This window comes from Equus caballus, chromosome 16 (assembly GCF_041296265.1).
Source record: "Equus caballus isolate H_3958 breed thoroughbred chromosome 16, TB-T2T, whole genome shotgun sequence".
Lineage (NCBI taxonomy): Eukaryota > Metazoa > Chordata > Mammalia > Perissodactyla > Equidae > Equus > Equus caballus.
The window spans coordinates 98,690,883-98,704,133 of NC_091699.1; the positions used below are offsets into that span (position 1 = coordinate 98,690,883).

Here is a 13,251-nt window from a genome sequence, read left to right on the forward strand (position 1 = left end):
GCGGCCCAGTGTTTCGTTGGTTCGGATCCTGGGTGCGGACATGGCACTGCTCGTCAGACCACGCTGAGGCGGCGTCCCACATGCCACAACTAGAAGAACCCACAACGAAGAATACACAACTATGTACCAGGGGGCTTTGGGGAGAAAAAGGAAAAAATAAAAATCTTTAAAATAAAAAAAAAAACAAAAAAAAAACACAATGAGAGGGGCCGGCCAAGTGGCACAGCGGTTAAGTTCACATGTTCCACTTTGGCAGCCCGGGGTTTGCCGGTTCGGATCCCAGGTGTGGACATGACACCGCTTGTCAAGCCATGCTGTGGTAGGCATCCCACAAATAAAGTAGAGGAAGATGGGCACAGATGTTAGCTCAGGGCCAGTCTTCCTCAGCAAAAAGAGGAGGATTGGCGGTAGATGTTAGCTCAGGGCTAATCTTCCTCAAAAAAAAAAAAAAAAAAGAAGATGAAGAAATGGAGAATCTGAATAGACCAATCACAAGTAAAGAGATTGAAACAGTAATCAAAAACTTCTCAAAAACCAAAAGTCCAGGATTAGATAGCTTCTCTGGAATATGCTACCAAATATTCAAAGAAGATTTAATATTCATCCTTCTCAAACTATTCAAAAAAGTTCAAGATGATGAGACATTTTCTAACTCCTTCTATGAGGCCTACATTATCCTGACACCAAGACCAGACAAGGACAACTCAAAGAAGGAAAATTACAGGCCAATATCATTGATGAACACAGATGCAAAAATCCTCAACAAAATATTGGCAGATCAAATAGAATAATATGTTAAAAGGATCATAGAGCAGGATTAAGTGGGATTTATACCAGGGATGCAGAGATGGTTTCACATCCACAAATCAACCAATGTGATACACCAGATGAAAAAAATGAGGAAGAAAAATCACATGATCATCTCAATAGTTGCAGTGAAAGCATTTGGCAAGATTCAGTACCCATTTATGATAAAAACTCTGAATAAAATGGGTATAGAAGGAAAATGCCTCAACATAATAAAGGCCATATATGACAAACCCACAGGCAACATCATATGTAACAGTGAAAAACTGAAAACCATCCCTTTAAGAACAGGAACAAGAGAAGAGTGCCCACTCTCGCCACTCCTATTCAACATAGTACTGGAGGTTTTGGCCAGAGCAACTAGGCAAGAAAAAGAAATAAAAGGAATCCAAGTTGGAAAGGAAGAATTGAAACTCTGGCTGTTTGTGGACATATGATTCTATATATAGAAAACCCTAAAGAATCCACCTGAAAGCTATTAGAAATAATCAACAACTACAGTAAAGTTGCAGGGTACAAAGTGAACTTAGAAAAATCAGTTGCATTTCTATACACTAATAACAAAGTATCAGAAAGAGAGGTCAAGAATATAATCCCATTTATAATTGCAACAAAAAGAATAAAATATCTAGGAATAAATTTAACCAAGCAGATGAAAGACCTATACACTGCAAAGTATAAGACATTAAAAGAAATCTATAAATAATACTTCTACACAAACTCTTAACTTTATTCTTTGAGGCCAGCATTACCTGCATACCAAAACCAGTCAAAGACATTACAAGAAAACTACAAACTAATATTCCTCATGAACATAGACGCTAAAATTCAAAACCAATATTTTAGCAAATCCAACACATAAAAAGGAAAATACATCATTATTACTTTAAGTTTATCCCAAGAATTCAAGGCTGGTTTAACACACAAAAATCAATGTAATTTACCACATTAACAAACTGAGAAAAGAAAAACCATACAATAATCTCAACAGACACAGAAAAAGCATTTGGCAACATCCATTCCTGATAAAAACTGTCAGCAAAATAGTAATAGAAGGGAACTTCCTCAACTTGATAAATGGCATCTACGAAAGACCTACAGCTTATGAGTGGAAGACAATGTTTTCCCTCTCCCTCTCACTAGTAAGACTGGACACAGAAATTTGGGAAGTTTTGTTTTGGACTTGTTGATTTGGTCCAATACACCATTGAACATCTAACTGGGGATGTACAGAGTAATATGGATCTGGAGCTCAGAAGAGAGCTGTCAGGACCTAGAGCCTATTAAGGGTATTTTTAAACATGTGCCCCAGGGAAATATAGGTAAAGAGTAAGATGAGAAGAGGGTTAGGAATGGAAATACTGAAGAAAACCAATACTTAAGCCTCCTCCTGTAGGACAGATTTAGAAAGAGGCGAGAAAAGGTGACCAAGAACAATCCTAGAAGTGAAAAGACACCTCTATGATGTACTGTAAGGGAAATCCAGTTTCAAAAAGGAGGAGTCAGTAGAGTCAAAGCTTGCAGAAGAAGATAAGGTATAAGGATTCAGGTACATGCTGATATTTTTAGCCATAACCACAAGTGACCACTAGAATATATTTAAACTAGGCGTTATCTAATAGAGATGTGGTTCAGCCAGTCCTTAATGCTGGAACATTCCATTCCATTGCATTACAGGTGGATGTTGATCCAAGCTGAGGCTCTCCTATTGGTTATGTCGACGCAAATAATTGATAACCAATGTATAAATCAAAATTGGGTTGAATCTATTAAGAGCCAGGTCTCAGGACCATATAACCCAGAAGAGTTCTTTCACAAAGGAAGGGAACACTAAACAAGTGAGGTGTCCGGAGTGGTTATATATCGTGGAAGAGCATGTCTCACATATGATTGGAATGTCCCTTTTACAATAGTCAGGAGATTGCTTGGCTGGCACAGCATTTCCGTGAAAGAGGTCTCAAGCTGGGTGAACACAGCAGGTCGGCAATCAATCCCTAGCCTAGGGAGAGAGGCTTATCTTAAGGAAATGCCAATGTAGGGGAAGTTACATCCTTATCTTTAGGGGCATTGTTCTTGTCTTTGGGACATGGTAAATACTTAAAGTAGATATACACTCCATGCTGAACAGCCATGTCAGGCCATTTTGAAAAAACAAGTTCAGGCCAAACTAGTTTTACACCAAATGGCTTCCTCATATAGTCCAATATATATCCTATTGCTCATCATTTATTTATCGGTTACTACACTGTTCTCTGGGTTGTTCATACAGAACTACCAAGAGAACTCAGTATCCATGGCTTTAGAAATTTCATGCACCCATTTTTCAGCTCAAAAAAGGCTAAGTGAAATACTTTCGATGAGTCAGAAGCCCACTAGGAACTTTTGTTCCTGTATTTCAACAATAAACTATCTATGCTTTCCCAGAGCAGGTATCCCTCACCTGGTAAACTGAGGGCCAGAGGCACATTACCTCTCAGAGCCTCAATTTTCCCATTAGTAGAAAGTAGGTGACAAGAGATTTTCACATATTGAGGTATACGGGGTAACTATTCAAGTTCAAAACTGATTGGGCTTGAACTAAAAAGCCTGGGTTACAGCCTATCAAACATACATTGTACATCTGCTTAACCATGAAAGTAAAGAATGCACTCTTAAAAGAATGCATAGTTATCCCCCTATGCCCTATTGGTAATGCCCAGATTAGTCCCTTTCCCAACACCATGGTCGTTGACCTGTCAGTTTCCAACTGAATACTTGAAAATATCTTCCGGGTGCGTTTAATGTATCTTCTTTGTTCTAAAAAGATATGCGACTATACTGGAACCCACGCTTCTCCGGACCGCCTTCCAAGGCCTTCCTGGGTTATAATCCTCACTCTGGCTCATAATAAACTCAGCCCGATTTTGATTTATAGGTTGGCTATCGATTATTTGCATCCACATGGGTAAGAACATCGACACTGCATCAGTACTTTCAGGGGATGGGTCAGAGCAAATGAGTTGCTGGCAGACAGGGTTGGACTAGCGCCTGAGTCCCAGCGCGGGCTCAGCAGACGTGGGCTTCACGGCAGTAACTGAACATTGGTTAAAAAGCTGTTAAGTGGAAGCCGTTCCAAGTGTTATTTATTCCCCAACCCGACTCAGGCCCCCAGGTGACCAAGCTCAAAGTAATACCTCGTCTCCACCGGGGCCAAGGAGCAGCTGCCAGGAGTGCGGCCCCTCCCCACAAACAATCCGAACAAACACAGTCTGCTGTGCACACAGAGCGGCACCACCAGTCCCGCGACCCGCTTCCAGACTGCCCTCCCGACCCACGCCTTCCGGGGACTCTGCGCCCGCGGCAGGACTTCCGAGGGACCCGAGCGATCAAATCGCACTGACGTCTGTCACCGCGACACTCCTCACGGCAGCCTCGCCTAGCCCGTGTCCCGCAGCCCGGCACGAGGCCGCGCCCGCGCCTGAGACGTCCCCACAGCCCAGCTTTCGGAGACCTCGCCCTGGGCGCCGCTGCCTGCCGCAGCCGCCAGAAGATGCAGGCCGCCCGCCCGACCGCAAGCTGGCCGGGGCCTGCGTTCTGCTCCGGGGAGAGAGCGCCTCTTCCCGTGGGCGGGCCGAACGGGGCGGGGGCGGGGCCGGGCGCCGTGGGCTCCTCCTCTCGCGGGACCGGGCTCCTCCTCTCGCGGGACCGGGGCGGGGCCGACCGGCGGCGGGGGCGGGGCCGGGCGCTGCGGGCTCCTCCTCTCGCGGGACCGGGCTGGGCGGCGGGGCGGGGCCGGCAGCGGGCCCCACCCCGAGGCGGTGTACTGGGCGCGGTGGCGTCCACAGCTCGGCTGCCTCGCCGCACAGCTCTGGCTCCGCCCAGCGGCCGCCCGGGGCGGAAGCGGGAGGCGGCGGCCGCGTGCGCGCTGCCGGCCTGCTCTCCCGCGCTGCGCGGCTGCGGCTGGACTCGGCTTCGCGAGGCGCCCTGCTCTCCTCTCCGCGCGTCCGCTCCCCGCCCGCTGCCCGCCCCGGCCTCCTCGTCGCCCCGCCCGTGTCCCCGCGGCCGCGCGGCCCGGCGCGATGGCCCTGTGCAACGGAGACTCCAAGGTCAGTCTCCGCGGGCGGGCGCGGCTCGGGCCCCGCCGCCGCGCGGCTGCTTTGTTGACCGTGCTCGTGTCGGGCCCGCGCCAGCTCTCCGGCGTCGGGACGGGCGTCCGCGGCCTCCCCGGCCTCCGCGGGCCGGCCTCGTCTTCCCGCCGCGCCGCTTCCCGCCTGCTCTCGGCGCGCCTTCCCCCCCGTCCCCGTTAGCACCCCCGGCGGCCCGAGGGTGCCGCGCCCCGCCCCTCCCCGCGCGGGGCCGCCCGGCGGTGGCGGGTCGCCGGCGCTGCTGCCGGCCGCTCCGAGCCCGCCTTGGCGCTCGCTTGGGTCGGTCCCCGCCGGCCGCGCCCTGTCTGGGCGTCCCGGGTCGGCTCTGGCCTCTGCGCCTGGGAAGAGGCTCTGCTCGCAGCCGGGAGCGCGGCTCCTCGGCCGGGGGCGCAGACGCGGGCCGCGTCCGGCGGCGTCTCCTGGGAGCGGGTCTCGGAGCCCCCGGCGCGCTCAGGCGGCGGCCGCGGGGCCGGTGGTCACGAGGGCGAGGCCCGAGGCGCGGCCGGGGCGCCCCCGCCGGGAGCGCAGAGCGCGGCTTTCCGTCCCCGGGCCCGCGCCTCCCGGGCCGGCGGAGGGGCGACTGCGCCCTCGGGCCTCGGGCCTAGGCCGCAGGCTGGGGTGGGTGGTGGTTCGAGGAGAGTTAAGCGATCGGGTTCTAGATTCGGTTCCCCAGCTGTTTTACAAGCGTACAACATACACGTTTTTCCTTAGCTAGTGTTTTTTGTTTTGTTCAACTTGGCTTTTAAAGAGAATCTTGATCGTTTGGTATGTTTGAGCCTCAGGTGAATTCTCATTAACTTATTTTTATTTCAAGGTGCTTTATGTTTCATAGCGTAAGTATGTTGTGTGTGTGTGAGAGACTAGACTGAGAAGTAGATGTGGACCGAATTGGAAGCATTTTCAAGAGGAGCAAGCCAGGGAAGCAACGTTATTTCGTCAACTCTGATTATTTCGTGTACTCTTACGGAGGAAGAAACCCTACAGTTAAACCCTGATGTGTCCTTGATCATAGGAAACTTTTCAGGTAAACATGTTTAGGTATGGAGGAACATGCGTAATGAAGTAGGTGACATAGGTGTTTTCAGGAGGTCCCCCCGAGATCTGAGCAGGTGTCTGTTTCCGTAGCCTGCCGCTGACCCTGCGCTGCCTCCGCCTGGAGGACACGTGCCGGACCCAGCCCGCTTCGCCGTCTGTGGGGCCTGACAGTTGTGCGGAAGCCCCGGTCGTGAGTTAGAGAGGGCAAAGAGCTGATTTTGATTCCTATTCTGGTGTATTTCTATTTTTGTCAGGATTTTCTAAAAGAACATTTTTCCATGATAGAAATTAGGGAGAGGCCTAAAACCTGTAAAAACATTTGGGCTATTTTCATTAGTTTTAGCCCTAGAATATAATGTTAGAGTTGGAAGGGACCTTTGTGTTGTAGCTTCCTAAACTGAAAAAACGTAGCTGGGATTAGGACCCGGCTTTCTTTTTCTTCAGGGCTACTTTGGTTCACCATCCATGGCAAAGGTGGTTTCCTTAGTTAAGGATCTGGTAGACTATTTAGTTAAGATCTTATTTCATATAAATGAGCATAGGCAGTCAACTTTTCTTTAAAAACTTTTTTCAGCTGTTGAGTGTTGTGTTATAAATAGTATGTGTATATGTCAAGTTTTAGACATAGTTACATTTTCCACTTTTATTGAGGATTATCAGAGTAATGTTCTTTGGGCTCCTTGTCAAGTTTTCCTCTTTGGCCCTAAGCTTCAGACTTTGTTGGAGTAGGAACGGGACCTGTCCCACCACCTTTGCTGAGATGTTGACCAGGGTATATCATTCTTAGGTTGAAATTGTTTGATAAAAGTTTACTGATTATTCTGTGATATAGAATCTTTAATGACATCAAAAGTTAAAAATTTAAATTTGCCATTTTTAAATTTAAGTTTTTGAATTGAATGGAAAGATATCCTGAGGTTTTTATCATTGATGCATTGAGAATTAAATGACTATCATTAAAAAGATAACCCTGGGGCCTGGCCCGGTGGTGCAGCGGTTAAGTGCACACGTTCTGCTTTGGCGGCCCCGGGGTTCGCCGGTTCGGATCTCCGGTGTGCACATGGCACTGCTTGGCAAGCCATGCTGTGGTAGGTGTCCCCCATATAAAGTAGAGGAAAGTAGACTTAGCCCAGTCTTCCTCAGCAAAAAGAGGGAGATTGGCAGCAGTTAGCTCAGAGCTAATCTTGCTCAAAAAAAAGATAACCCTGTAGTACCTTGTTGTTCAAAAATCAAAAATGGGTTATTTTTTTTACTTCAGATTGTGTTCCACCTTTTAAGATACTCATCTGAGATGGAAGAGCTGTTGCAGACAGAAGGAATGGTTTTTATTGTTTTCCGTTTTTAGACTTGGAAGGTTTTGAAAGTCCTCCAGGAATGACTTTGCCTTTAGCTTGGGCCAACTTGTCACTTAAGAAAAATAATTGTCTTTTAAGCATTTTTAAAAAGTATAGACGTGTCCTATTCCTTTTCAAATGTGTTTGCTCTTTAATGAATTATATTCCAAGGGATGCTGTTTGAAGTAAAGAAGAATTATTTGCTCTCCACAATAACGCTTTCCTTTGTTATGGTACTTGAACTGTTTTCATGCATCCTTCTAACCTGAACTCTGTTTAGATGCTCAAAATGAATGAAGTCCTCAGGGTTAATAGATAATTCTGAAGCACTTTGTGAATCAACAAGAAAGTAATTGCTTCATAGAATTTTGAATATTTATATAGCAGATATAGTTCTGGGTTATGTAAAATATTTTTTTTCTTTGCTTATTGTGGAACAGAGACGTTTCTGTATTTGCTCAAGAATCACAATGGTTCAAAAAATGGCTTTACTGTAGTAATAATGTCATATTAGTTTCTCGTTGGTGGACCCTTGCCATCACTTCAGATTCATAGTTTTGAGGACCTGGGAGATGCTCCCTAATGTAGCCCATTATAATGTGTTAGGGAATAAGGTGTTTAGTTATAGTCGTGTGACCATATGTTCTCTGTCTAAAGTGGAGCACTTGAGCATAAAAGCAAGTGCTAAAATAACTTAAATTTATAATAATTGCTATAAAATAAAATTTTGAAAACAAAACAGTTGTGGATTTACACAATACAGTAAATAAATAGCAAAACTCCAGTAGCATGAGTGTTCAAATTACTCTCTGTGCATTATGCACAGGAACATACAGCATCTTTTTCCTGCATATATTTCACAAACACCTTACTTAGTTTCCCACTGACCCAGCTGACTGGAGGTTTTGTGCATCTTGCAAGCTGAGGCATGGCTCTGCACAACTGGCAGGCATACCAAGTGGCTGGCAGGGGCAGTAGCTTCAGACATTTCTCCTGTCAACACCCAAGGCTGGATAGAGTTAGCTGCCCCTAGTTGCCCGTGTACTTCATTTATCAGGAAAGGGTCAGGAAAGAGAGGTGGGTTGTCAGTGGTTGGCTTTCAGATTGAACCAGAAGCTAAAGTGAGAACTGTGTTCGTGGCACCTGCATTTCACACAGCAGTGGACAAAGCCATGGCAGAAGATGGAGGGAGAAAGTGAAAGTGTAACAAGCCCATCCTAGCTGACTTGAATGCAGTTACTTATGATATGTTAAAAAAGGAGAAACATGAGACTAACGTTGAGCTAGATGGGATGTGGACACAACAGGTGTAAATTAGGACAATCCTGGGAAAACTGGGCCATATTGTCAGTCTAATTATAGAGCACATATTGTCCTGAGTTTGGATCTTGATTTCTCTAGTGACGTATTCAAAATTGACTAAAATTCAAGTCTAAGATGTATATGATAGAATAATTTTTTCTAAGTTAATAACTGTGCCGAGAGTTATTCTAAAATTCTTAAAAATTGAGTGTCAGATTACTTGTTTTCTAAAAGTTGAGAATCAGCAGTGTTGAAACTGATGGAAAGGTAAAATAATCTGTTCTAATCTGCTGTAACGTTTGCAGAGGATGTTTCCCAAACCTTTAAAGCTGCCTGACCGTGTAAAATTCCCTGTTACTCCTGTTTGTCACTAGAACAGAATCTTTTTATCCCTCAGAACTCATGGAGATCTATGTAAATTTAAAATCACCTTCACTGTGTCTGTTATTTGTGATTAGTTTTAGTAATTGTTTTTCTCTGAGTCTCATTATGAATGTAAATGTAGGACTCCAGAATTGTAAAATTCTGCTTTAGGCAAATTTTGGGTGAACAGTCTCTAACTAATTGGGGAAATTTTATATGAATAAAAATACTTGTAGATACATCATTGTTTTGATATATTATTGGTAATAGTGGAACTCTTTTGTGCTGATTTTTTTCCCCGATTGAAAATTTTATGAAAGTTTTCAGACAGACGTTGGAAGAAATTTTAGTCGACATCTGTGTTCACTACGTAGACTGCCATTCACTTTTCTTATAAATTATTTTTATAACATTGATATAATTCACATACTGTAAAATTTGTCCATTTAAAGAGCATAGTTCAATGGTTTTTTGTATATTCACAGATTTGTACAGTCTGTTTTAGAACATTCTCATCACCCCCAAAAGAAGTCCTTTAGCAATCAGTTCTCATTTCCTCCCAGCTGCCTCTCCCTCAACTGTAGGCAACCACTAATCTATTTTCTTTCTCTATAGATTTGCCTATTTTGGTCATTTTTTATCACTAGAATCTTAAAATATGTAGTCTTTTGTGACTGGCTTATTTAGCATAATACTTTCAAATTTCTTTCATCTTGTAGCATGTTTAAGTACCTTATTCCTTTTTATTTCTTTTTACTGTCAAATAATATTCCCTTGTATGCATATACCACGTTTTATTTATCTGTTCATCAGTTGATGGCCGTTGGGTTGTTGGTGATCTTTGGATATTATAGATAATGCTGCTGTGAATATTCCTGTACAAGTTTTTGCGTAGACTTAAGTTTTCGTTTTTCTTGGGTACGTGCCTAGGAGTGGAATTGCTGGGTCGTGTAGTGATTCTGTGTTAGCCTTTTGGTGAACTGTGGGGACTGTTTTTCAAAGTGGCTGCAGTATTGCATTTCCGTCAACAGTGTGTGAGGTTCCAGTTTCTCGGCATCCTTGTCGACACTTGTATTTTTGATTATAGCTGTCGTAATGGATGCAAAATGGTCTCTCATTGTGGTTTTGACTTGCATTTCCCTAATGACGATGGTAATGAGCATCTTTTCCTGTGCTTATTGGCCATTTTTATATTTTCTTGGAGAAATGTCTGTTCAGATCACCCATTTTGAAGGTGGTTTGTCTTTTTTATTGCGTTTGTAAGAGTTATTTAGTGACAAGTCTCTTAAGAGAAATATGATTTGCAGATATTTTCTGCCATTCTGTGGGGTTCTTTTTACTTTCTTAATGATGTTCTCTGATGTATAAAAGCTTTTAATTTTGATGAAGTTCAGTTTATTTATTCTCTTGTTGCTTGTGCTTTCAGTGTCATCTAAGAAACATTTCCTAATTCAAGATTATGAAGATTTGTATAATTGCCTATATTGCTTCTAAAAGTTTCATAGTTTTAGCTCTTATGTTTAGATCTTTGATCCATTTGGAGATAATTTTTGTATATGCTGTAAGGTTAGGTACCAGTTTTCATTCTTTTGTTTGTGACTGTTCAGTACCACTTTTTGAAAAAACTATTCTTTCTCTTTTGAATGTCCTTGTTGGAAGTAATTGACTGTGTATTTTTGGATTCTCAATTCTGTTCCATTGATCTGTATGTCTGTCCTTATGCCAATATCACATTGTCTTGATTTTGTAACTTTGTAATAAGTTTTTAAATTGGGACATGTGAGTCCTCCAACTTTGTTCTTTTTTTTTCCAAGTAGTTTTGGCTATTCTGAGTCCCTTGAAATTCTATATGAATTTCAGAATAAGCTTATCAGTTGCTGCCAAGAAGCCAGCTAGGATTTTGATAGAGATTGTGTTGAATACATGGATCAGTATAGGGAGTGGTACTGTCTTAACAATATTAAGTTTTCTGACCCACACGTAGGATGTTTTCCCATTTAAGTTGTCTTTACTATTTGGACAGTGTTACATGGCTTTTCAGGTATAAGTTTTGCACTTCCTTAGTTATTTTATTCTTTTTGATGCTATTGTAAATGGAATTGTCTTAATTACGTGTTTGAATTGTTCATTGCAAGTGTGTAGAGACACAGTTGATTTTTATACATTTATCTTGTATCCTACACCCTTACTGAACTTACTTGTCCTACTAGTATTTTAGTGGAACCTTGAAGGTTTTCTTTATATAACATCATGTCATCTGTAAATAGAGATAGTTTTACTTTTTCCTTTTCACTATGAATGCTTTTAATTTCCTTTTCTTGCTTAATTGCCCTGGCTAATACCTCACCTACAATTTTGAATAGGAGTGGTTTGGGCATAACTCCTTGTTCCTGATTATAGGAGGAGAGCATTTAGTTTTTCACCATTAACTATGATGTTGGCTGTGGGTTTTTCATAGATGTTCTTTATCAGGTTGAGGGAGTTCTCTATTATTCCTACTGTATGGAATGTTTTTATTATGAGAAGATGTTGGATTTTGACATATGCTTTTTCTACATATGTTCAGATGATGATATGGTTTTTGTTCTTTATTCTGTTGATATGGTGTATTAGATTTTTTCTTCTGAGGAAGATTTGCCCTGAGCTAACATCGTGCTAGTCTTCCTCCACTTTATATGTGGGCTGCTGCCACAGCATGGCTAATGAGTAGTGTAGGTTTGCGCCTGGGATCTGAACCCCATGAACCTGGGCTGCCAAAGCGGAGTGTGCTGAACTTAACCACTAGGCCAGGGGCCGGCCCCTAGATTAATTTATTTTTTATGTTAAGCCAAACTTGCTTTCCTGGGACAAATCTTACTTGGTCATGGTGTATAATCCTGTTTTATATGTTGCTGGATTTGGTTTGTTAACAATTTTGTTGAGTTTTGCATCTATATTGATAAGAGAGAATGATTTGTAGTTTTCTTGTGGTGTCTTTGGTTTTGGTATCGGGATGATAGTGGCCTCATGGAATGATTTGGATACCATTCACGTTTTTACTGTACTTGCTTTATGTGATCAGTTTTTGGTGTGAGACCCTGTGTTATATTTTGGTGGGCCATTTTCATACTGTTACATTATTGTAATGGACTGTGAGGTATGTTCTTCCCAATTCCAACATCTGATTAGGTGAAATGAGGCCCAACACTTACAGCGTTAGACTATTTTAAAGGTAATTGGTATAGTTTGAGTGGATATAGTTTGAGTTAGAGTGAAAATTTTTAGGGGCAAAAGTATAAACTTTTAATGGATGATTAATCCACTTAAGTGGATTTAACCTGATAGATTTTTGGTTTTGTAACTGAGTGACTCTTAGATTTGAGTGAGTGTTGGCCTTGTTAATGGACACCATAGTAGAGCTTGTCCATCCAGTGCCCCTGCATGCGGAGGGTAACAGTTGCTTATTGTAGTGTGTCTCTCAGTTTGTGGAGAGAAATGGCAGTTTGAAAAAGGTCACTAACAGGTGATTTATTTCGCTTGTTTTTATTGAGGTAAATTGTACACGTAGTGAAGTGCACAGATCCTTTGAGTTTTGGCAAATGTGTATACCCATGTACCCACTACCCCAGTCAAGATATAGAACATTTCCATCACTCTCCGAGTTCCCTCATGCCCCTTAGCAGCCCATCTCTCCACTTCTCCAGCAGCAGAATCACTGTTGTGATTTCTATAACCATATGTATTTTAGTTTTCTCTGTTTTTGAACTTTTAAATGGAATCATACAGTGATTCTGGCTTCTTTTACTCAACATAATGTTTTTGATATTTATCCATGTTGTTGTGTGTATCAGTAGTGTGTTCATTTTTACTGTTGCATAGTATTCCACTATATGGATATACCAGAATTTATTTATCCTTTGACACATTGACGGCCATTTGGATTGTTTCTAGTTTTATATGGATATAGGTGTTTGTTTCTCTTAGATAAATACCTAAGAGTGGAATTGCTGGGTCAGATGATGCCCCTAATAGATTTTTGGTATTTCCCATTTTCTACAGTTTGGAATATTTAGGGTGTAATAATAGGCTACTTGATGCCAGGAAGAGAGAAACCTTGCTATAGTAAAACACACTTTAAAAAAATCACATGATAGTATTTTATCCTTAAGGATATTTTTAAAGGTACTGTATTCAGCTGTATTTTAATGGAAATAGTTTGTGGTTTGTGGGCAAACAGGCTACTTTTATAAACTTAAAAACTGTAAGTGTAGAAATGAACCATTTTATTTGATAGTAGCAATCTGAAT

The 13,251-nt window shown here is 42.7% G+C and overlaps 2 protein-coding genes across 5 annotated transcripts in view; one reads left to right on the forward strand and one right to left on the reverse strand.

The window, feature by feature from the left end:
• SLC33A1 (solute carrier family 33 member 1) overlaps nucleotides 1–4,447 on the reverse strand; it is a 56,579-nt gene extending 52,132 nt beyond the window's left edge. The window contains exon 1 of the mRNA XM_070239213.1: nucleotides 3,981–4,447. The gene's annotated coding sequence lies outside the window, so the exon portion shown is untranslated. The remainder of the gene's footprint in view (nucleotides 1–3,980) is intronic.
• GMPS (guanine monophosphate synthase) overlaps nucleotides 4,275–13,251 on the forward strand; it is a 54,804-nt gene continuing 45,827 nt past the window's right edge. Inside the window, exon 1 of one of the 4 annotated variants that reach the window (XM_023621172.2) lies at nucleotides 4,275–4,892. In XM_023621172.2, the coding sequence (XP_023476940.1) occupies nucleotides 4,866–4,892 (27 nt within the window). In that variant the 5' untranslated portion in view covers nucleotides 4,275–4,865. Of the gene's footprint in view, nucleotides 4,893–5,458; nucleotides 5,956–13,251 lie in introns of those variants that run through there. The other 3 variants (XM_070239212.1, XM_023621173.2, XM_023621174.2) reach the window with 3 other exon arrangements.